Source organism: Mustelus asterias, chromosome 4 (assembly GCF_964213995.1).
Source record: "Mustelus asterias chromosome 4, sMusAst1.hap1.1, whole genome shotgun sequence".
In the NCBI taxonomy this organism is placed as follows: Eukaryota; Metazoa; Chordata; class Chondrichthyes; order Carcharhiniformes; family Triakidae; genus Mustelus; species Mustelus asterias.
In genome coordinates this window covers 2240267-2264440 of record NC_135804.1, presented here as the reverse complement: position 1 = coordinate 2264440, position 24174 = coordinate 2240267, and the positions used below count along the sequence as shown (strand labels likewise).

General features: G+C 49.7%; 1 protein-coding gene across 1 annotated transcript; it reads right to left on the bottom strand.

Moving 5' to 3' along the window:
- Positions 1-2943: 2943 nt before the first annotated feature.
- kctd15b (potassium channel tetramerization domain containing 15b) lies at positions 2944-23886 on the bottom strand. Its single transcript, XM_078212084.1, has 4 exons — positions 23708-23886; positions 17026-17170; positions 11475-11780; positions 2944-3202 (listed from the first exon to the last, which is right to left on the bottom strand). The coding sequence occupies exons 1-4, from the start codon at positions 23869-23871 to the stop codon at positions 3047-3049; spliced, it is 771 nt and encodes a 256-aa protein (XP_078068210.1). The 5' UTR covers positions 23872-23886; the 3' UTR covers positions 2944-3046.
- Positions 23887-24174: the final 288 nt, after the last annotated feature.

The following is a 24174-nucleotide window of genomic DNA, read 5'->3' as shown; positions in this document are numbered from 1 at the left end:
ATGCGGCACTCCCTCAGTACTGACCTTCTCACAGTGCGGCACTCCCTCAGCATGGACCATCTGACAGTGCGGCACTCCCTTAGTACTGACCGTGCAGCACTCCCTCAGTACTGACCCTCTGACAGTGCGACACTCCCTCAGCACTGACCCTCTGACAGCGCGGCACTCCCTCAGCACTGACCCTCTGACAGTGCGGCACTCCCTCAGCACTGACCCTCTGACAGTGCGGCACACTATCAGTACTGACCCTCTGACAGTGCAGCACTCCCTCAGTACTGACCCTCTGACAGTGCGGCACTCCCTCAGGACTGACCCTCTGACAGTGCGGCACTCCCTCAGGACTGACCCTCTGACAGTGCGGCACTCCCTCAGGACTGACCCTCTGACAGTGCGGCACTCCCTCAGTACTGACCCTCTGACAGTGCGGCACTCCCTCAGGACTGACCCTCAGTGCGGCACTCCCTCAGTACTGACCCTCTGACAGTGCAGCACTCCCTCAGGACTGACCCTCAGTGCGGCACTCCCTCAGTACTGACCCTCTGACAGTGCGGCACTCCCTCAGTACTGACCCTCTGACAGTGCGGCACTCCCTCAGTACTGACCCTCTGACAGTGCGGCACTCCCTCAGTACTGACCCTCTGACAGTGTGGCACTCCCTCAGGACTGACCCTCTGACAGTGCAGCACTCCCTCAGTACTGACGCTCTGACAGTGCGGCACTCCCTCAGTACTGACCCTCTGACAGTGCGACACTCCCTCAGCACTGACCCTCTGACAGTGCAGCATTCCTTCAGTACTGAACCTCTGTCAGTGCGGCACTCCCTCAGTACTGACCCTCTGACAGTGCGGCACTCCCTCAGTACTGACCCTCTGACAGCGCGGCACTCCCCCAGTACTGACCCTCTGACAGTGCGGCACTCCCTCAGCACTGACCCTCTGACAGTGCAACACTCCCTCAGTACTGATCCCCTGACAGTGCGGCACTCCCTCAGTACTGACCCTCTGACAGTGCGGCGCTTCCTCGGCACTGACCCTATGACAGTGCAGCACTCCCTCAGTACTGACCCTCTGACAGTGCAGCACTCCCTCAGTACTGACCCTCTGACAGTGCGGCACTCCCTCAGTACTGACCCTCTGACAGTGCAGCACTCTCTCAGTGCTGACCCTCTGACAGTGCGGCACTCCCTCAGTACTGACCCTCTGACAGTGCAGCACTCCCTCAGTACTGACCCTCTGACAGTGCAGCACTCCCTCAGTACTGACCCTCTGACAGTGCGGCGCTCCCTCAGTACTGACCCTCTGACAGTGCGGCACTCCCTCAGTACTGACCCTCTGACAGTGCGGCACTCCCTCAGTACTGACCCTCTGACAGTGCAGCATTCCTTCAGTACTGACCCTCTGACAGTGCAGCACTCCCTCAGCACTGACCCTCTGACAGTGCGGCACTCCCTCAGTCTGGCTGAATCACTCATGTCCATTATTGCGATTGCATGACCCTCCGGGCTGGGCGGGGTGGTGTTTAATCAGAATCACTTTCTGTTTCTTGTTGAATGCAGCCAGTAGGTGTGAAATGTTTAGAAACACAGAAAGCATCGACGCGCTGCCGGTAAACATCTCATTTTATTTCTCATTAAAAAAATTCAATTCCTTTCTCCTCAATTTTTAATAAACTGCATCAGCCGCTGACTCCCGGGTCGGGCTGTGGCCCCGTGTATGCACCGAGTGACGAGGGGGCTATAACCGAGGGGCAGTGACCGAGGAGGGGGCTGTAACTGAGGAGGAGGGGGCAGGCGAGGTAGGGAGGAGGGAAGCGGGGGAGGGAGGAGGGGAGCGAGGGAGGGAGGAGGGAAGCGAGGGAGGGAGGAGGGAAGCGAGGGAGGGAGGAGGGAAGCGAGGGAGGGAGGGGGGAAGCGAGGGAGGGAGGGGGGAAGCGAGGGAGGGAGGAGGGAAGCGAGGGAGGGAGGGGGAAGCGAGGGAGGGAGGGGGGAAGCGAGGGAGGGAGGAGGGAAGCGAGGGAGGGAGGAGGGGAGTGGGTGGAGGAATTCAGCACGAGATCCTGTCTGGTGAATGGGGAGAATCGCTGAGGTCGGCGCCTGATCAGCTTCTACTCGTGAAGTCCTCGTGCTGAGAACTCGTCTCTGGGAGAACCACCACCACCCCCCCCCCCCCTCACCACCAACCAAAACCGAGTGATCGTGTTGGAAGAGGAGGGGATTTGTTTGTTTTGGGGGGTTTGTTTGGGGAGGGGGGTTTGTTTGGGGAGGGGGGTTTGTTTGGGGAGGGGGGTTTGTTTGGGGAGGGGGGGGTTTGTTTGGGGAGGGGGGGGTTTGTTTGGGGAGGGGGGGTTTGTTTGGGGAGGGGGGTTTGTTTGGGGAGGGGGGGGTTTGTTTGGGGAGGGGGGGTTTGTTTGGGGAGGGGGGGGTTTGTTTGGGGAGGGGGGGTTTGTTTGGGGAGGGGGGGTTTGTTTGGGGAGGGGGGGTTTGTTTGGGGAGGGGGGTTTGTTTGGGGAGGGGGGTTTGTTTGGGGAGGGGGGTTTGTTTGGGGAGGGGGGTTTGTTTGGGGAGGGGGGTTTGTTTGGGGAGGGGGGGTTTGTTTGGGGAGGGGGGGTTTGTTTTGGGGGATTTGTTTGGGGTTTTTTTTGGGAGGGGGGGGTTTGTGTGCTGAGCGTTTGGGGGTTTAAGTGCCAAAGGATGAGACGGATGAACAGAAAAGAGGGAATCCCCTCACGGTGTGGGATCTGTGATGTCGCTTTGCCCTATCGCTTCACATGGCATCAGGACAAAGTTTCCATCGATGTGTCCACTGTCCACGGTTAATATTGGCTAATCTCCGCTCTGAAGCGGCACTTGGAGATGTTCGGATTCCACACACAACGTCAGACAGGATTGGGGTTCATCCAACCCATCGATAAATTCCTCGTCAAGTGATCGGCCTCTTTGACAGACGCTCATCCTCGAGTCCAGCAACTAAACTCAGATGGGGAGACGAGGGGTTTAGGGAGAAAAAAAACACAAAGAAAAGCTTGGAAGGAGTTGGTGGACTCTGCACTAATCCAGGGGCTCCTGTTTTATTCGGATTGTTGGTGTCAGCTGTAAATGTTTATCCTGGCGATACAGCACGTATTCACTGAACTGGGAGGAATCTACACCGCCCCCACAGGATGCTACCACCCGGAATCCCTTGTGTAGCAATCGTTCGAGAACCTGTGGGAGAACAAGCAAAGATAAGTCACACTAAACACCTGGAGCACAGGAGGAGGCTATTCGGCCCCTCTGCCTGTGCCAGCTGAACAACTGGAAAGGAACAAGTCGCCCTGTTTCTCTGCTCTTTCCCCAGGGGGCCCTGCAAACATTCCTCTTTTTGAAAGTTCCTGTTGAATCTGCTTCCTTTCAGGCTGCGCCTTCCAGATCACAACACTTCCCAGCTGCCCTCTCACCCTGCCATCCTCTTCAATCCATGCCCTCTGGTCACTCACTTTCTTCTCTCTATCAAACTTCTCACTTTGATTACCTTCATTAACTCTCCCTTTAACCTGCCCTGTTCCAAGGAGACTGAGTTCAACCTGTCCAGTCCCTCAGCATTGAAGTCTCTCATTGCTCCAGTCAACATCATCTTCACATCCTGTCTAAATCTGTCACATTCTCCTTTATGTTTAAAAGAAAAAGTGAATTAAAATTCTGAAGCTGTCATTTCAGGATTGGTCAGTCCAGTATCTTACCCATCAGACACATGACTCTAATCTGCAGGGATCAATGTAGTGGGTGATGAGCTAAAACTCCAGCAATCACTCTGTGAATTTGCCGATTGGCCGGAGAAAGAATGATATTGAAGATATTGGATATTCATTAGTTCCCGCTGAGATAACGAATGCCCTTTGCCACCTTACCCAGTCCCTGGACCCCAGCTGAGCTGAAAGGAGACCAGGAGGTGAGTGATAGCTGGAGAGACTGGGGTAAAGGAAAATTCAATAATAGGAGGGGTTTTGATAGAGTAAATCGGGAGATGTTTACAGTGTTGGGGGAAATCGGTAACCAGAGGGACACAGATTGAAGATAATTGTTAAATAATCAGGGCAAGAGGTGGAGAATGTTTTTAACCACACAGCGACTTGTTATCACAGAATCTTGGTGCAAAAGAGGCCCTTCAGCCCATCGAGTCTGCACCGACACATTAGAAACACCTGAACTCTCACCTAATCCCATCTGCCAGCACTTGGCCCATAGCCCTGAATGTTAGACGTGTCAAGTGCACATCCAGGTACTTTGTAAAGGATGTGAGGCAACCTGCCTCTACCACCCCCCCCAGGCAGCGCATTCCACACCGTCACCACCCTCTGGGTAAAAAAGATTTTCCTCACATTCCCCCTAAACCTCCTGCCCCTCACCTTGAAGCTATGTCCCCTCGTGACTGAACCTTCAACTGAGGGGAACAGCTGCTCCCTATCCACTCTGTCCATGCCCCTCATAATCTTGAACACCTCAATCTGTCCCCTCCTCAGCACCTCTGCTCCAACAAAAACAACCCAAACCTATGCAACCTCTCTTCGTAACTTAAACATTCCGTCCCAGGCAGCATCCTGGTGAATCTCCTCTGCACCCCCTCCAGTGCAATGTGGTGACCAGAACTGCCCACAGGATTCTTACTGTGGCCTCACCAAACTTCAAAACAACTCCATCATGACCCAGAAGGTGTTGCCTGTAAGTGTTGGGCAGAAGCAGATTCATGGGAATTTTCACAAAGGAACTGGATAAACACTGGGAAATGGGCAGGAGTTTGGGGGAAAGAGTTGGGGTGTGAGACTGATTGGATAATACTCCGAGTAGAGGCCTAGTGGTTGTCTTGTCTGCTGTAACATTCTGTAATCTGCAAAGAGGCCACAGAATATAATTTAAATCACCAAGTTAAAGCCTTGATGCAGCCTCTCTCCAGCCAGACCTCAAACAGAACAACATGAGCTCGGGCCTGGAATAAAACTGTTAAAATAAATCCTTACGCTCAAAACCGCTAAACACAAACACTTTGACACTTGGTTACTGTGTTGTTGGGGGGAGTCAGCGAGAGCTACGAGTCACTGGGAGCACACGTTCTCTGACTCAGAAACCCAATCTGTCTGGAGAAACTTGCTGCGTGACCCCAGGTAACCTCCAGCCAGTTTCTGACGCTTAATTTTCCCCAGACCCTGAGGGCCCAATTAAACAGTAAACACAGTGAGATATCACAGAGGGACAGACAGGAACAGTGGGATCAGGTACACACAACTCACTCAAAACTTCCAAATTATTATCCTGGGATGGAATGACTACGTGAATCTGAAAAGATTCAGCATTTGGGTAGAATTGAACACTAACAGAGTCCACCCTGGTCTCTTCACGCGGAGAGAGACACAGAGAAACAGAGAGAGATTCAGGAGAGAATCCCTGGATTGAGACTCACTTTAACTTCATCACAACAGGAGTCCAATTGGGAATATTTACTCCGGGAAAGTGTGAACTCCGGGGAGATCTGATTGAGGTTTTAAAATAATGAAACGAGGTGACATTTCTCCGTGCGGAGAGGGTACAGAAGACAAGAGTAAAAAATATTTGTGTTTGGATATGGTTTCCGCCAGAGTCCGTCGCGGGAATATGGAGAGTGCGGACTGAACAGGACCAGATTGTGGTCCTGACGGAGACTGGCACCAACAGACAGAACACCCAGTCACACAGGTTTCCGGCAACTTGTTACTTAAACTTTCAGGAGTTGGAGATGAAACTCCCAGCATTTCCAGGATTGGCTGGCGAATGTTTGGTGCTTTTGGTTTTGCAAGGAGCCGGGTAACGGGGAGAACTGCAGTGTTACGGGAGGAATCTTGAACAGAGATTACTTCATGACAGAATAGCACAGGCTCAGTAAACCTTTCCTGTCCTCTGTACTATATATTTCCACAGCACGGGGTTAGATACAGAGTAAAGCTCCCTCTACACTGTCCCCATCAAACACTCCCAGGACAGGTACAGCACGGGGTTAGATACAGAGTAAAGCTCCCTCTACACTGTCCCCATCAAACACTCCCAGGACAGGTACAGCACGGGGTTAGATACAGAGTAAAGCTCCCTCTACACTGTCCCCATCAAACACTCCCAGGACAGGTACAGCACAGGGTTAGATACAGAGTAAAGCTCCCTCTACACTGACCCCCATCAAACACTCCCAGGACAGGTACAGCACAGGGTTAGATACAGAGTAAAGCTCCCTCTACACTGTCCCCATCAAACACTCCCAGGACAGGTACAGCACGGGGTTAGATACAGAGTAAAGCTCCCTCTACACTGTCCCCATCAAACACTCCCAGGACAGGTACAGCACGGGGTTAGATACAGAGTAAAGCTCCCTCTACACTGTCCCCATCAAACACTCCCAGGACAGGTACAGCACAGGGTTAGATACAGAGTAAAGCTCCCTCTACACTGACCCCCATCAAACACTCCCAGGACAGGTACAGCACAGGGTTAGATACAGAGTAAAGCTCCCTCTACACTGTCCCCATCAAACACTCCCAGGACAGGTACAGCACGGGGTTAGATACAGAGTAAAGCTCCCTCTACACTGTCCCCATCAAACACTCCCAGGACAGGTACAGCACGGGGTTAGATACAGAGTAAAGCTCCCTCTACACTGACCCCCATCAAACACTCCCAGGACAGGTACAGCACAGGGTTAGATACAGAGTAAAGCTCCCTCTACACTGACCCCATCAAACACTCCCAGGACAGGTACAGCACGGGGTTAGATACCGAGTAAAGCTCCCTCTCCATTGTCCCCATCAAACACTCCCAGGACAGGTACAGCACGGGGTTAGATACAGAGTAAATCTCCCTCTACACTGTCCCCATCAAACACTCCCAGGACAGGTACAGCACAGAGTTAGATACAGAGTAAAGCTCCCTCTACACGGTTCTCATCAAACACTCCCAGGACAGGTACAGCACGGGGTTAGATACAGAGTAAAGCTCCCTCTGCACTGTCCCCATCAAACACTCCCAGGACAGGTACAGCACGGGGTTAGACACAGAGTAAAGGTCCCTCTACACTGTCCCCATCAAACACTCCCAGGACAGGTACAGCACAGGGTTAGATACAGAGTAAAGCTCCCTCTACACTGTCCCCCATCAAACACTCCCAGGACAGGTACAGCATGGGGTTAGATACAGAGTAAAGCTCCCTCTCCACTGTCCCCCATCAAACACTCCCAGGACAGGTACAGCATGGAGTTAGATACAGAGTAAAGCTCCCTCTACACTGTCCCCATCAAACACTCCCAGGACACGTACAGCATGGGGTTAGATACAGAGTAAAGCTCCCTCTACACTGTCCCCATCAAACACTCCCTGGACAGGTACAGCATGGGGTTAGATACAGAGTAAAGCTCCCTCTACACTGTCCCCCATCAAACACTCCCAGGACAGGTACAGCATGGAGTTAGATACAGAGTAAAGCTCCCTCTACACTGTCCCCATCAAACACTCCCAGGACAGGTACAGCACAGGGTTAGATACAGAGTAAAGCTCCCTCCACACTGTCCCCCATCAAACACTCGCAGGGCAGGTACAGCACGGGGTTAGATACAGAGTAAAGCTCCCTCTACACTGTCCCTATCAAACACTCCCAGGACAGGTACAGCACGGGATTAGATACAGAGTAAAGCTCCCTCTACACTGTCCCTATCAAACACTCCCAGGACAGGTACAGCATGGATTAGATACAGAGTAAATCTCCCTCTACACTCTCCCACATCAAACACTCCCAGGACAGATACAGCACGGGGTTAGATACAGAGTAAAGCTCCCTCTACACTGTCCCCATCAAACACTCCCAGGGCAGGTACAGCACGGGGTTAGATACAGAGTAAAGCTCCCTCTACACTGTTCCCATCAAACACTCCCAGGACAGGTACAGCACGGGGTTAGATACAGAGTAAAGCTCCCTCCACACTGTCCCCCATCAAACACTCGCAGGACAGGTACAGCACGAGGTTAGATACAGAGTAAAGCTCCTTCTATACTGTCCCCATCAAACACTCCTTGAACAGGTACAGCTCGGGGTTAGATACAGACTAAAGCTCCCTCTACACTGTCCCCCATCAAACACTCCCAGGACAGGTACAGCACGGGCTAGATACAGAGAACATAAGAACATAAGAACTAGGAGCAGGAGTAGGCCATCTGGCCCCTCGAGCCTGCTCCGCCATTCAATAAGATCATGGCTGATCTTTTTGTAGACTCAGCTCCACTTACCCGCCCGCTCACCATAACCTTTAATTCCTTTGCTGTTCAAAAATTTATCTATCCTTGCCTTAAAAACATTCAATGAGGTAGCCTCAACTGCTTCACTGGGCAGGGAATTCCACAGATTCACAACCCTTTGTGTGAAGAAGTTCCTCCTCAACTCAGTCCTAAATCTGCTTCCCCTTATTTTGATGCCATGCCCCCTAGTTCTAGTTTCACCCGCCAGTGGAAACAACTTCCCTGCTTCTATCTTATCTATTCCCTTCATAATCTTATATGTTTCTATAAGATCTCCCCTCATTCTTCTGAATTCCAATGAGTATAGCCCCAGTCTACTCAGTCTCTCCTCATAAGCCAACCCTCTCGACTCCGGAATCAACCTAGTGAATCTCCTCTGCATCCCCTCCAGTGCCAGTATATCCTTTCTCAAGTAAGGAGACCAAAACTGTACACAGTACTCCAGGTGTGGCCTCACCAGTACCTTATACAGCTGCAACATAACCTCGCTGTTTTTAAACTCCATCCCTCTAGCAATGGAGGGCAAAATTCCATTTGCCTTCTTAATTACCTGCTGCACCTGCAAACCAACTCCTTGAGATTCCTGCACAAGGACACCCAGGTCCCTCTGCACAGCAGCATGCTGCAATTTTTTACCATTTAAATAATGGTCCATTTTGCTGTTATTCCTACCAGAATGTATGACCTCACATTTACCAACATTGTATTCCATCTGCCAGACCCTCGCCCACTCACTTAGACTATCTATATCCCTTTGCAGACTTTCAGAGTAAAGCTCCCTCTACATTGTCCCCATCAAACACACCCAGGACAGGTACAGTACGGGGTTAGATACAGAGTAAAGCTCCCTCTACACTGTCCCCATCAAACACTCCCAGGACAGGTACAGCACGGGGTTAGATACTGAGTAAAGCTCCCTCTACGCTGTCCCCATTAAAAAAAATCAGGACAGGTACAACACGGGGTTAGATACAGAGTAAAGCTCCCTCTACACTGTCCCCATCAAACACACCCAGGACAGGTACAGCGCGGGGTTAGATACAGAGTAAAGCTCCCTCTACACTGTTCCCCATCAAACACCCTCAGGACAGGTACAGCACGGGGTTAGATACAGAGTAAAGCTCCCTCTACACTGTCCCCATCAAACACTCCCAGGACAGGGACAGCATGGGGTTAGATGATAGGTTGATATTTTTGATATTATCCAGCTCCTGCAAAGAGATACTAATCAATAACAATTTAGCAACGGTTGTGATTGTATCCCATAGTCACTAGGATGAGACTGGCATTGCCCACATCGGACCTGTGCCATTGTGGGTAAGATCTCAGCCGCCTGGGCAGGGACTGGGTGATGGAAATTTAATGTCTCACCCACAGCGCGGACACTCAATGTCTCCTGTGTAACTGGAAAGATCAGGAAGTTTCCCTCTGCGTGTTCCTGTGATTGTTGAAGAGACAGATCTTTAATGGGGAATTACAGCCAGCAATCTGTGAAGGCCAATGACGGTTCATCTTTGATGGGCAAAGGGTTGTACGCTGGCACTGCATCGATAAGAAAGGAGGGACCAATCACACTGCACGCTGCTTCCTCAGCCAATCCTAAAGGATATTGAGGAAATGGGAATGGTGAACTGGGACCATGGCGGGAATGTTCGTGAGAGAGACTTCAAACCAAGGCTGTAATCTCCGGAGCAGAAAAGAGGGAGGTTGAGGAAGAGTTTGGAGGGTAGACATGAATCACTGAACAGTGGAGAGATGATGGAGGGTCTCAGATTCATACAGTTTGGGTTTTCCACGATGTTGGTTGCACATTTCTACATTCGCATCGAGGGATGTTTCTGCGCTGATGAGCTGCAGGGCACCATTAACTGGTGTTTAGTTTGCAAACCCCTGCTTCCTCTCAGCAGCCCGGCCAACATCTGCTTAATATTTGGTACAGGTTCAAAGATGGAACAGATGGAATTAATACAAACCCACCAATCAAATGTCTCTATGTGCTGCCCCAGTTGCAGCAGAGTGTGAGGCCCCCGTGGTTGAATTGCCAGCTTTACCTGTGATGTGGTGAAGGGTCCACTTTGGGGAAATGTCTGGAGAAAGTTGCAGTTCCTGATGGATATCAGTGTCCAGGGAGGGGGAGGGGAGGGTGCTCGGAGGAGGGAGTGGAAATTAGTGGCATTGTGTTGTGCCCACTTCAATAGTTGGCATCGCAGGAATATTAAATATTCTCAGTAAATACAAGAGCTGCAACTTCACAAAAGGAATTTTACTGACTCCAAACTCAGCTTGTGGAAAACTAACGCAAAAAATCGATTCCAAAATAGAATCACAGAATCAGAGAATCGGACCATTCAGTCATCAAACCACTGCCTGCTCTATTCAAGAGCAGTTTAGCTAGTCCCATTGACCTGCCTTTCCCCATAACCCAGCAAATTTGCTCACTTCTGCTGTTTATCCAATTTATTTTTGAAAGCCTCAATTGAATCTGTCTCCACCACACTCTCAGACAGTGCATTCCAGATCCTTAATTCCAGATTTTTGTTGAGTTTTAAAATTTCACCAGCTGCTGTGGTGGGATTTGAACCCGGGTCCCCGGGGCATTACTCTGGGTCACTGGATTACTGTCCAGTGACAATACCACTGCACCACTGACTCCCCATATTCTGTGTGCTGTCACACACTAACTCAATCTCCATCCTGCCATCTCCCTTTGATCCCATGGGACTTTGCACTGATGTGTTATCCCGATTGTGTGTCCGTGTGTCTCTGACACACTCTGGTGTTTCATTGCCCGACTGTGCAGAGCTCTAACTGAGCCACTGGGCACAGCCCTTGTGAAACCCAGGATCATTATTCCCCAATAATATCACTGTTTGTGGTTCAACACGGTTAGCATTCCAGTACAGACAGACAGACAGATACACACACATACACAGATACACACACATACACAGATACACACATACACAGATACACACATACACACATACACACACACAAAGACACACATAGATATACACACACACAGACACACACACACAGATACACACACACACACACACAGATATCCACACACACACACAGACACACACACAGACACACACACACACAGACACACACACACATATATACACACACACATATATACACACACACACAGATACCCACACACACACACACGTACACCAGGACTTACCTGGACTGAGTTGAGTCTGCAATATCCATTGATGGGGAATCGAATGACATGTGTTGGATCCTGGTTCCACCCAGCATTTACCGAGTTACACATGATGTCCCCGGTTTCTGGGAAAATATCCTCAATGAGGGACTTCTCGCCACTCAGACTGATACGTTCTCCCAGGTCAGGGGTCACCCTCAGCACCAGACACTCACAGGGCTGTGAGGATTTGCGATGTTCCTTTTCCTGTTTCCACCTCTCCAGTTCCCTCACCATGGGCTGTAACTGATAATACTTCGCTTCTTCATACAACAGACTGAAATCCTGCAAAAAGACGCATTTCATTTCACACCCAATTTCCACCTCCAGCTTTTTAACTCTGAGAGAAACAGAACGAGGCGCAGTCAGTCCCAGAGATCCACATCAGGACTGATCAGCCATGTGAGTCTTCACCTTCACCCTACTGCAACCATCCCACCAATCAGATCGTGGTGAGGTGCAACTCAAACCCATCATTCCATATCTCTCACAACTCAAAAACGGCAGGTGGCACAGTGGTTAGCACCGCTGCCTCACAGTGCCAGGGACCCGGGTTCGATTCCCGGCAGCACGGTGGCACAGCGGTTAGCAGCGCTGCCTCACAGTGCCAGGGACCCGGGTTCGATTCCGGCCTCGGGTCACTGTCTGTGTGGAGTTTACACTTTCTCCCCGTGTCAGCGTGGGTTTCCTCCCACAGTCTGAAAGACGTGCTGGTTAAGGTGCATTGACCCGAACAGGCGCCAGACTGTGGCAACTAGGTGAATCTCATAGTAACTTCATTGCAGTGTTAATGTAAGCCTTACTTGTGACTAATAAATAAACTTTAACTTTACTTTAACCTGACCGTTGCTGTTTCAGAATCAGGCAGGGAGTTCGTAGTTAAATAACACGGGGATTTCACAGAATTGAGTTCGATTCTCACAGTGAATGGACGACTGAATCAAGTCGAAGATGATTGAAAGATTTGAAAGGATAGAAACAGAAAATGCTGGAAAGTCTCAGCGGGTCTGACAGCCTCTGTGGGGAGAGAATCGAGCCAACGCTTCCGGTCTGGATGACCCTTCGTCAGAGCTTCGCTTTTCCAGCATTTTCTGCTTCTGTTTCAGATTCCAGCATCCGCGGTATTTTGCTTTTATTTCCTGTCATGGTTGGAGCGTGTGCGTGTCCGGGCGGGGGGGGGGGGGGGGGGGCGTGTGCGTGTCCGGGTGGGGGGCGTGTGCGTGTCCGGGCAGGGGGGGGCGTGTGTGTCCGGGCGGGGGGTGGGGGTGGAGGGCGGGGGGGGGGGGGGGGTGGCGTGTGCATGTCCGGGCGGGGGGCGGGGCGTGTGTGTGTCTGGGGGGGGGGCGTGTGTGTGTCCGGGCGGGGGGCGTGGGGGGCGGGGCGTGTGTGTGTCCGGGCGGGAGGTGGGGTGGGGGGCGTGTGTGTCTGGGGGGGGGGGGGGGGGGGGCGTGTGCGTGTCCGGGCGGGGGTGGTGGGGGGCGTGTGTGTGTGTCCGGGCGGGGGGGGTGGCGTGTGCGTGTCCGGGCGGGGGGAGGGGTGGGGGGCATGTGTGTGTGTCCGGGCGGGGGGTGGAGGGTGGAGGGCGGGGGGGCAGGGGGGGGGGGGTGGAATCCAGGCCAGGGGGACAGGACCTCAAAGTGAGAGTCGGGTCATTCAGGGGTCAGACTTCTTCACACACGAGGGCTGTGAAAACCCTAAACCCTCACCTCCAAAAAGGTCAACACAGAATCTGAGTTTGTCGCTTGGTGAGATTATCACGGGTGATGTAACCGCTGTGAGGAGGACGATCAAGGTAAAAGCAAGGTAAGATTCTTATCCTTATATCTTTCTGAAGTGTACAAGGGCAGAGATGGCAGTTAGGACAGTGATATGCTCCTCCTGCCAGACGTGGGAGATCCAGGAGCTTTCTCGCATCCCTGACCACTATGTCTGCAGGAAGTGAAACTAACTGCAGCTCCTCGCAGACAGCGTGGTTCAGTTGGAGGAGCATCTGGACACACTGCGGAGCATACAGGGAGCAGAGAGTGTGATAGACACTAGCTTCAGGGAGGTGATCACACCACAGGTTCAGTCAGGTAGATGGGTGACCGCCAGGAGAGACAGGCAGGTGAGGCAGGATTTGTTAGATGAGGGTTTTTGATACAGTATGTTGACAATCCAACCAGGGAAGGGGCCACACTAGACTTGGTATTGGGGAATGATGTGGAGATGCCGATGTTGGACTGGGGTAAGGACAGTACCAGGTACAAAGTACTCATTAAGGATCTCATCCACTTTCTGTGGCTCCACGCATAACTTCCCTCCATTGTCCTTGAGTGGGTCTGCCCTCTTGCTCCTAATATATGCTTAAAAAGCCTTGGGATTCTCCTTGACCCTGTTTGCTAAAGACATTTCATGGCCCCTTTTAGCCGTCCTAATTCCACGTTTAATTTCCTTTCTACTTTCATTGTAGGGTTTTTGATACAGTATGTTATCAAGGACACTGGAGGGACGTTATGCGTGGAGCCACAGGAAGTGGATGAGATCCTTAATGAGTACTTTGTACCTGGTACTGTCCTTATCCCAGTCCAGGTTACCTCACGCACCAGGTTAAAGTCCAACTGGTTTATTTGGTAGCACAAGCCACAAGCTTTCGGAGCACTGTTCCGTGAACAGAACTCCCACTCACCTGATGAAGGGGCAGGGCTCCAAAAGCTAGTGGCTTGTGCTACCAAATAAACCTGTTGGACTTTAACCTGGTGTTGAGAGGCTTCTTATTGGGGAATGAGTCGGGCCAGGTGATCGATGTTTCAGTGGGGGGGCATTTTGGGCTTAGTGACCATAATTCCATAAGATTTCAGGTAGTCATGGATAAGGACGAGAGAGGCCCTCGGGTGAGGGTGCTTAATTGGGAGAGGGCCAATTCCATCCAAATTAGACAGGAACTGGGGAATGTGGATTGGGAGCGGCTATTTGAGGGCAAATCCACGTCTGGCCAGTTGATTGAAGTGCAGGACAGAATATTCCTGCAAAAAAGGCTAGAAATTATGGGTTATGGGGATCAGGCGGGTAAGTGGTACTGATCCACATCAGATCAGCCATGATCTTATTGAATGGCGGGGCAGGCTCGAGGGGCTAGATGGCCTACTCCTGCTCCTATTTCTTATGTTCTTAAATGGCAGGATTCGGGAACCATGGGTGACAAGGGAAATTGTAAGCTGAGTCAAAAGGAAAAATAAAGCATACGACAGGTCTCGGTATCTAAAAACCAACAAAGCCCTTGGGGATACAATGAAAGTAGAAAGGAAATTAAATGTGGAATTAGGACGGCTAAAAGGGGCCATGAAATGTCTTTAGCAAACAGGGTCAAGGAGAATCCCAAGGCTTTTTAAGCATATATTAGGAGCAAGAGGGCAGACCCACTCAAGGACAATGGAGGGAAGTTATGCGTGGAGCCACAGGAAGTGGATGAGATCCTTAATGAGTACTTTGTATCGGTATTCACCAAGGAGAAGGACATGATGGGTGCTGAGGTGTGTGAATGCTCCAGAGAATGTCAATATATTGAAGGAGGAAGTGTTGAGTATCCTAACTTGCATTAAGGTAGACAAGCCCCTGGGTTGGATGGGATCTATCTCAGGTTATTGGGGAAGGCAAGAGGATAAATAGCTGGGGCCTTAACAGATATCTTCACATCCTCTTTGACCGAGGTTCCAGAGGACTGGAGAATAGCCAATGTTATTCCCTTGTTTCAGAAAGGAAGCGGGGATAATCTAGGAAATTATAGGCCAGTGAGCCTGAGGTCAGTGGTGGGGAAGCTTTTGGAGAAGATACTGAGGGACAGGATATTTGCACATTTGGAAGAAAATGGACTGGTTAGTGACAGGAAGCCTGGTTTTGTACAGGAAAGGTCATGTCTCACCAACTTGATTGAGTTTTTTGAAGAGGTGACAAAGATAATTGATGAGGGAAGGGCAGTGGATGTAGTTTATGTGGACTTTAGTAAGGCCTTTGACAAGGTCCCAAATGGCAGACTGGTACAAAAACTAAAATCACATGGGATTCGGGGTGGGCTGGCTGGATGGATACAGAACTGGCTTGGTTATAGAATACAGAGAGTAGTGGTGGAAGGGTGTTTTTCAGAATGGAGATCTGTTGCTAGTGGTGTTCCGCAGGGATCAGTGCTGGGACCTCTGTTGTTTGTAGTATATATAAATGATCTGGAGGAAAATGCAGGTGGTCTGATTAGCAAGTTTGCGGATGACACGAAGATTGGTGGAGTTGCTGATAGTGCCGGGGATTGTCAGAGGATACACCAGGATAGAGATAGATTGGAGACTTGGGCACAGAAATGGCAGATGGAGTTTAATCTGGACAAATGCGAGGTGATACATTTTGGAGGATCAAATTTAGGTGTGAATGATACTGTAAATGGCAAAACCCTTAGGAACATTCAAATACAGAGGGATCTGGGTGTGCAGATCCACAGTTCCCTAAAAGTGGCAACACAGGTGGCCAAGGTGATTAAGAAGGCATACGGGACGCTTGCCTTCATCAGCCAGGGTATTGAGTACAAGAGTTGGGAAATCATGTTGCAGCTATATAAAACCTTGGTGAGGCTACATTTGGAGTATTGCGTGCAGTTCTGGTCACCACACTACCAGAAGGACGTGGAAGCTTTGGAGCGAGTGCAAAGAAGGTTCACCAGGATGTTGCCTGGTCTCGAGGGTGTTGACTATGAGGAGAGGTTGAATAAACTAGGGTTGTTTTCACTGGAAAGGCAGAGGCTGAGGGGACCTGATAGAGGTCTACAAAATTATGAGAGACAGAGACAGGGTGGATAATCAGAGGCCAAAAGAGAAAATGCTGGAAAATCTCAGCAGGTCTGGCAGCATCTGTAAGGAGAGAAAAGAGCTGACGTTTCAAGTCTGGATGACCCTTTGTCAAAGTTCTGATTTTCCAGCATTTTCTCTTTTGGTTTCAGATTCCAGCATCTGCAGTAATTTGCTTTTATTTAGATGGTCAGAGGCTTTTCCCCAGGATGGAAGAGTCAATTACAAGGGGGCACAGGTTCAAGGTGGGAGGGGGAAAGTTTAAGGGAGATGTGCAGGGGAAGTTTTTCATGCAGAGAGTGGTGGGTGCCTGGAACGCGCTGCCAGAGGAGGTGGTGGAAGCGGGTACATTAACAACATTTAAGAGGCCTCTGGATGGGTCCATGAATCAGGAGGGAATAGGGGGATATGGGCTGAGTAAGGGCAGAAGGGTTTTTTTAGTTAGGGCATCATGATCAGCACAGGCTTGGAGGGGCTGAAGGGCCTGTCCCTGTGCTGTACTTTTCTTTGTTCTTTCTTTATGTGAAAATGTCGATTGAAGGAACCTGGAAACCTCCCTCATTGTGCAAGCTCTATCGGAGTAATTCCTACACAAGTTATTATCCGTTCTCACTCCGTGCAGCCCACGGCTCAATGCGAAGCAGAAATTTTGAACCAATCACCAATTGTCAACAGTGAAAAATGAACAAAAAAGGAAAATTAATCCAAACTTCTTTCACCTTGAAATCCTCCGGGAGCAAGAGCTTCGATGTTCTGAGGAAACTTAGGATGTAACGGAAGATCTCTCCGTCTCGATCGATGAAGTAGTGTTGCTTTAAACTGTCCAGGACAATGGGCTCTGTCCCGTTGAATAGGCGGCCTATCCTGGGAATAGAAAGTAAATACAGATTATAGAGTCACAGAGTCATAGGGGTTTACAGCATGGAAACAGGCCCTTCGGCCCAACTTGTCCATGCCACCCTTTTTTTTTGAAACTCCTAAACTAATCCCAATTGCCTGCATTTGGCCCATATCCCTCTATACCTATCGTACCCGTGTAACAATCTAAATGCTTTTTAAAAGACAAAATTGTACTCACCTCTACTACTACCTCTGGCAACTTGTTCCAGACACTCCCCACCCTCTGTGTGAAAAAATTGCCCCTCTGGACCCTTTTGTATCTCTCCCCTCTCACCTTAAACCTCTGCCCTCTAGTTTTAGACTCCCCTACCTTTGGGAAAAGATATTGACTATCTACCTCATCTATGCCCCTCATTATTTTATAGACCTCTATAAGATCACCCCTCAGCCTCCTACGCTCCAGAGAAAAAAGTCCCAGTCTATTCAGCCTCTCCTTATAACTCAAACCATCAAGTCCCGGTAGCATCCGAGTAAATCTTCTCTGCACTCTTTCTAGTTTAATAATATCCTTTCTATAATAGGGTGACCAGAATTGCACACAGTATTCCAAGTGTGGCCTTACCAATGTCTTGTACAACTTCAACAAGACATTCCAACTCCTGTATTCAATGTTCTGACCAATGAAACCAAGCATGCCGAATGCCTTCTTCACCACTCTGTCCACCTGTGACTCCACTTTCAAGGAGCTATGAACATGTACCCCTAGATCTCTTTGTTCTGTAACTCTCCCCAATGCCCTACCATTAACTGAGTAAGTCCTGCCCTGGTTCAATCGACCAAAATACATCACCTCGCATTTGTTTAAATTAAACTCCATCTGCCATTCGTCAGCCCACTGGCCCAATTGATCAAGATCCCGTTGCAATTGGAGATAACTTTCTTCACTGTCCACTGTGCCACCAATCTTAGTGTCATCTGCAAACTTACTAACTATGCCTCCTAAATTCTCATCCAAATCATTAATACAAATGACAAATAACAATGGAGCCAGCACTGATCCCTGAGGCAAACCGTTGGTCACAGGCCTCCAGTTTGAAAAACAACTCTCTACAACCACCCTCTGGCTTCTGTCAAGAAGCCAATTTTGTATCCATTTAGATACCTCGCCCTGGATCCCGTGAGATTTAACCTTATGCAACAACCTACCATGCGGTACCTTGTCAAAGGCCTTGCTAAAGTCCATGTAGACAACATCAACTGCACTGCCCTCATCTACCTTCTTGGTTACCCCTTCAAAAAACTCAATCAAATTTGTGAGACATGATTTTCCCGGAGGAACGGCTAGAGTCACAGTTTAACACAAATAACGGTGTACTGTATTAGCAAGACAAAACTTCAAAAGGTACAGAAAATCATTGCGGACTCATGTTTAGAATGACTGGAATTTATCCAATGACTTGCTCTTGGAGCCATGGTGTTTATATGGTTAGTCCAGTTAAATTTCTGCTTCACGGTAAACCCCAGGATGTTGATAGTGGCAGTTTCAGCAATGACAGTGCCATTGAGTGTCAAGGGGAGACGGTTCTATTCCTCTTGGAGATGGCCATTGTCTGGCACTTGTGTGGCGCAACTTGTCAGCCCAAGCTTGGATATTGTCCAGGTCTTGCTGCATCTGGACCTGGACTGCTTCAATATCTGAGGAGTTGCGAATGATGAGAGGTGACAAAGATAGAATCTATTTGGTTAGAGTTATGATCACACGACCGGGGATGTTCGATTGGCCTCCACTCTGTGAGATAGAAATCATCAGCAAACACCAGCTCTGACAGCGGGTAGTTTGGACTCGAAACGCCAGCTCTTTTCTCTCCTGACCTGCTGAGATTTTCCAGCATTTTCTCTTTTGACCCCCCTGAGTGATGATATTGTAAAGGTTAAACACCCCGAGTGGTGATACTGCGGGGGTTAAACACCCCGAGTGGTGATACTGCGGGGGTTAAACGCCCCGAGTGGTGATACTGCGGGGGATAAACACCCCGAGTGGTGATACTGCGGGGGTTAAACACCCTGAGTGGTGATACTGCGGGGGTTAAACACCCCGAGTGGTGATACTGCGGGGGATAAACACCCCGAGTGGTGATACTGCGGGGGTTAAACACCCCGAGTGGTGATACTGCGGGGGTTAAACACCCCGAGTGGTGATACTGCGGGGGATAAACACCCCGAGTGGTGATACTGCGGGGGTTAAACACCCCGAGTGGTGATACTGCGGGGGTTAAACACCCCGAGTGGTGATACTGCGGGGGATAAACACCCCGAGTGGTGATACTGCGGGGGTTAAACACCCCGAGTGGTGATACTGCGGGAGTTAAACACCCCGAGTGGTGATACTGCGGGTGTTAAATGACAAAATTATCAATTGGGGAAAATGTTAACATTACGTGTAAGGACGGGGAATAATTTCTGAAATGTGTTTGGGAGAAATTCCATGACCAATATGTTCTTCGTCCAATGAGGATTGCTGGATCTGCTGCTGGGGAATGTGGTGGACGCGAGGACCAAGTGTCTGTAAGGGAACACTTGGGGAAGAGTGATCATTGTATCCTAAGGTTTAGAATAGCAATGGAGGAGGAGGAACAATTAGAACTTCTTATTGGAAGAGGGTTAACGTCAGTGGGTTCAGAAGGGATCTAGCCAGGGTAAAATGGAATTAGAGACTGACAGGAAAATTATAGAATCATAGAATCCCTACAGTGCAGAAGGAGGCCATTCGGCCCATCCAGTCTGCACTGACCACAATCTTACCCAGGTCCTATCCCGTAACCCCATGCATTTACCCTCGCTAGACCTCCTGACTCTAAGGGGCCATTTAGCATGGCCAATCCACCTAACCCGCACATCTTTGGACTGTGGGAGGAAACCGGAGCACCCGGAGGAAACCGACGCAGACACGGGGAGAACGTGCAAACTCCACACAGACAGTGACCCAAGTTGGGAATTGAACTCGGATCCCCGGTGCTGTGAGGTAGCAGTGCTAACCCACTGTGCCACAGGGGGTGGAGACTGCAGAAGGTCTTACTAGAATCTTCCAATCTTCCCTAGATATGAGGGAAGTGCAGAGAATTGGAAAGTGACAAATATGAAGCCCATAATAAAGGAGGGAGATGCTTTCCTGGTAATTACAGACTGTTCAGTTTAACATCAGGGGCTGGTAAGGGTTTTAGAAAAAATAATCAATGAAAAAAATCATCAATCATCGTGAGGTATGATTTAATTACGGAGAGTTGGCATGGATTTGTAAACACGAAATGGATTGACGAATTGGATTGGAATCTTTGATGAAGCAATAGGGAAGTGATGAAGGGAATGTGGTGGATGTTGTCTATATGGAGTTTAAGAAAGTGTTTGACAAAGTACCTCATAAAAGGCTGGTGAACAAAATTGAGATCCATCAAACTGGAAGGTCATGTCAACCAATAGACTGCAACGGGATATCAATGGAAAGAGTAGACACGCGGCTGGTGGAATTTAATGCAGCAAAGTGAGAGATGATGCATTTTGGCAGAAAGGGTCGGAAGAGGCAATCCAGACTTAATGGAACAGTTGTGAAGAGTGTGCAGGAACAGAGGGATCTGGAGGTTCAAGTACATCGGGACACAATGAGAGAGTGGTTAGCAAAGCATATAGGATCTTGGGCTTCATAAATAGCGACATTGAGAACAAAAGCAGGGAGGTTATGCTGAACATTTATAAAATGCTAGTTAGGTCACAACTAGAACATTGTGTCCAGTTCTGGTCACCACACTTTAGGAAGGATGTGAGGGACATTGAGAGGGTGAAGGGGGAGATTTACCAGAGTGGTTCCAGGGACGAGGGATTTTAGGTTGGAGAAGTTGGGGTTGTTCTCCTTGGAGCAAAGGAGATTGAGGGGAGAGTTGGTAGAGGTTTACAAGATTCTGACAGGTTTAGATAAGGTAGATAAAGAAAGGCTATTTCCATTGGCTGGTGGTATAAGGACTAGGGGGACACAGATTGAAGGCTTTGGGCAGACACAGGGGGTAATGTGAGGAAGAACGTTTTAAAAAACATTGAGTGGCAATGAGCTGGAGCTTGCTGTCTCCGAGGGTGGAGAAAGCAGAGCTGATGTAAGATTCCAAAAGGAAATTGGAGGGGCAGTTGAAGGAAATAAACTTGCAGGGCTATGGGGATAGAGTGGGGGATGGGATTGGCTGCATTGCTGTACAGAGAGCCAGCAGAGACTCAATGGGCCCAATGGCCTCCTCCTGTACTGGAATGATTCTACCTCCCTTTGTGCTCAGTATGACTCCATCAGTGGGAGTTTTCTCCCCAATTTCCATTGACTTGAGTTTTACGAGGCCTCTGTGATACCACACTCGGTTAGGAAGAATGTGCAGTTATGGGGAGAAGGCTGTGGAGTGGCATGGGGTAAATTGCTCCTTTACAGAACCAACTCACGTGATGGGCAGAATGGCCTTCTTCTGTGCTATCGCCATTCTGTCGCACGGTGGTGATGGATGGTCAATCTCACATCACCTTCTGAATTCAGCACTTCTGCCCAACTTCGGAGTTGGGTTAGAACAGGGTCTGGGGCTGAATGTCCGTGTCAGACCCAAAACTGAGCATCAGGGAATCAGGCACAGCTGGAAGTGCCCTGCGATAGCCCCGTCCCTCACCCTGCTGCTGACTGAGAGCGGACTGGTGGGGCAGTGATTGGAGGTGGATCTGGGGACAGGACGTTCCTGGGCATCATCCCACACTGAGCCACACGACAGTGTTGTAGCTGGACTGGAACGGCTTGTCTGGGGGGGTCGGGCCGTTTCCATGACAACCACATCAGGCGGGATCCCTGATTAAGACCAATATTTTCTTCATGTACAGTCATAAATCCAGTCATGGCCTTGCTGCCTCTTCACACCAGGGGCTGCTCCTTGCAAATAATATCAACTGATCAAAAGAATATTTCTCCAGAGATAAAGGACTCTGAGAAATCGATGCTAAACACTTCCTACAATCAATAGGCAGCCCCATGGATGTCAATGGCTTTATCTTCTTGTTTTATCTTCCTGTCACACCCATTACCACCAGGCTCCAAACAAAACTGCCAAAGGGCTGCAGATCAGAGATGATATTGTGTGGACGCAACGTCCATGGCAATATGTGGAGCACAGCCACCGGGGGACCGGCTCCTGAGTGGAATGGCAAAAGATTCTAGCGAGGCACCGAGAGCAAAAGAGTCAATCCCGTCCCACATCACTCCCTCTACACTGCCCCCATCAAACACTCCCAGGACAGGTACAGCATGGGGTTAGATACAGAGTAAAGCTCCCTCGACACTGCCCCCATCAAACACTCCCAGGACAGGTACAGCACGGGGTTAGATACAGAGTAAAGCTCCCTCTACACTGTCCCCATCAAACACTCCCAGGACAGGTACAGCACAGGGTTAGATACAGAGTAAAGCTCCCTCTACACTGCCCCCATCAGACACTCCCAGGACAGGTACAGCACGGGGTTAGATACAGAGTAAAGCTCCCTCTACACTGTCTCCATCAAACACTCCCAGGACAGGTACACATGGGGTTAGATACAGAGTAAAGCTCCCTCTACACTGTCCCCATCAAACACTCCCAGGACAGGTACAGCACGGGGTTAGATACAGAGTAAAGCTCCCTCTGCACTGCCCCCATCAAACACTCCCAGGACAGGTACAGCACGGGGTTAGATACAGAGTAAAGCTCCCTCTGCACTGCCCCCATCAAACACTCCCAGGACAGGTACAGCACGGGGTTAGATACAGAGTAAAGCTCCCTCTACACTGTCCCCATCAAACACTCCCAGGACAGGTACACATGGGGTTAGATACAGAGTAAAGCTCCCTCTACACTGTCCCCATCAAACACTCCCAGGACAGGTACAGCACGGGGTTAGATACAGAGTAAAGCTCCCTCTGCACTGCCCCCATCAAACACTCCCAGGACAGGTACAGCACGGGGTTAGATACAGAGTAAAGCTCCCTCTGCACTGCCCCCATCAAACACTCCCAGGACAGGTACAGCACGGGGTTAGATACAGAGTAAAGCTCCCTCTACACTGTCCCCATCAAACACTCCCAGGACAGGTACAGCACGAGGTTAGATACAGAGTAAAGCTCCCTCTACACTGTCTCCATCAAACACTCCCAGGACAGGTACAGCACGAGATTAGATACAGAGTAAAGCTCCCTCTACACTGTCTCCATCAAACACTCCCAGGACAGGTACAGCACGGGGTTAGATACAGAGTAAAGCTCTCTCTACACTGTCCCCCATCAAACACTCCCAGGGCAGGGAGTGCAAACTCAATATTATTCCCAAATACCAAACTCCACTCTCATAAGTGTGTCCTGTACTATTCCAGGATGCCATTTTTTCTGAGTGAGATTTGTCCTGAGTCAGTGAGTATTTTGTATTGGTGAGATTGGTCTGTAACCAGGGGTGTGGAGTGTAAGGCTGGATTCTGATCTTTTACCCTGTGCTGATTGGGTGAATTCAGTGATGCTCTTACCTGGAGTCTGTGTATTTGGTTAATGTGGCGAGACTGCTCGTGTACATGTGTCCTCCCACATCAATGTGAACAGGAGCGTTGGACTTGGTGAGCTGAGCTGGTAATGGAATGCCCTGAGAAGTCACAGGAGACACCGGTGAGCGGGTCAGAGAGAGACGAGACATTGTTCTGCCTTCCTGAAACAAAGGAGAGGCAGAATAAAGTTAACAAAGAACGGAAATATGAGTAGTCCATTCGGCCCATCGAGCTGGCTCCACCGTTCAATACTATCATGGCCGACCTGGGGCTTCAACTCCATTTTCCTATTCACCCTCCGTATCCCTTAATTTCCCAAGAGACTGAAAATCTGTCAGTCCCACAGCCTTAAATATCTTCAACAATGGAGCCTCCACAACTCTCTGTGGGAGAGAATTCTAAAGATTCACAACCCTGTGAGTGAAGCAATCTCTCCTCATCTCAGTCCTAAA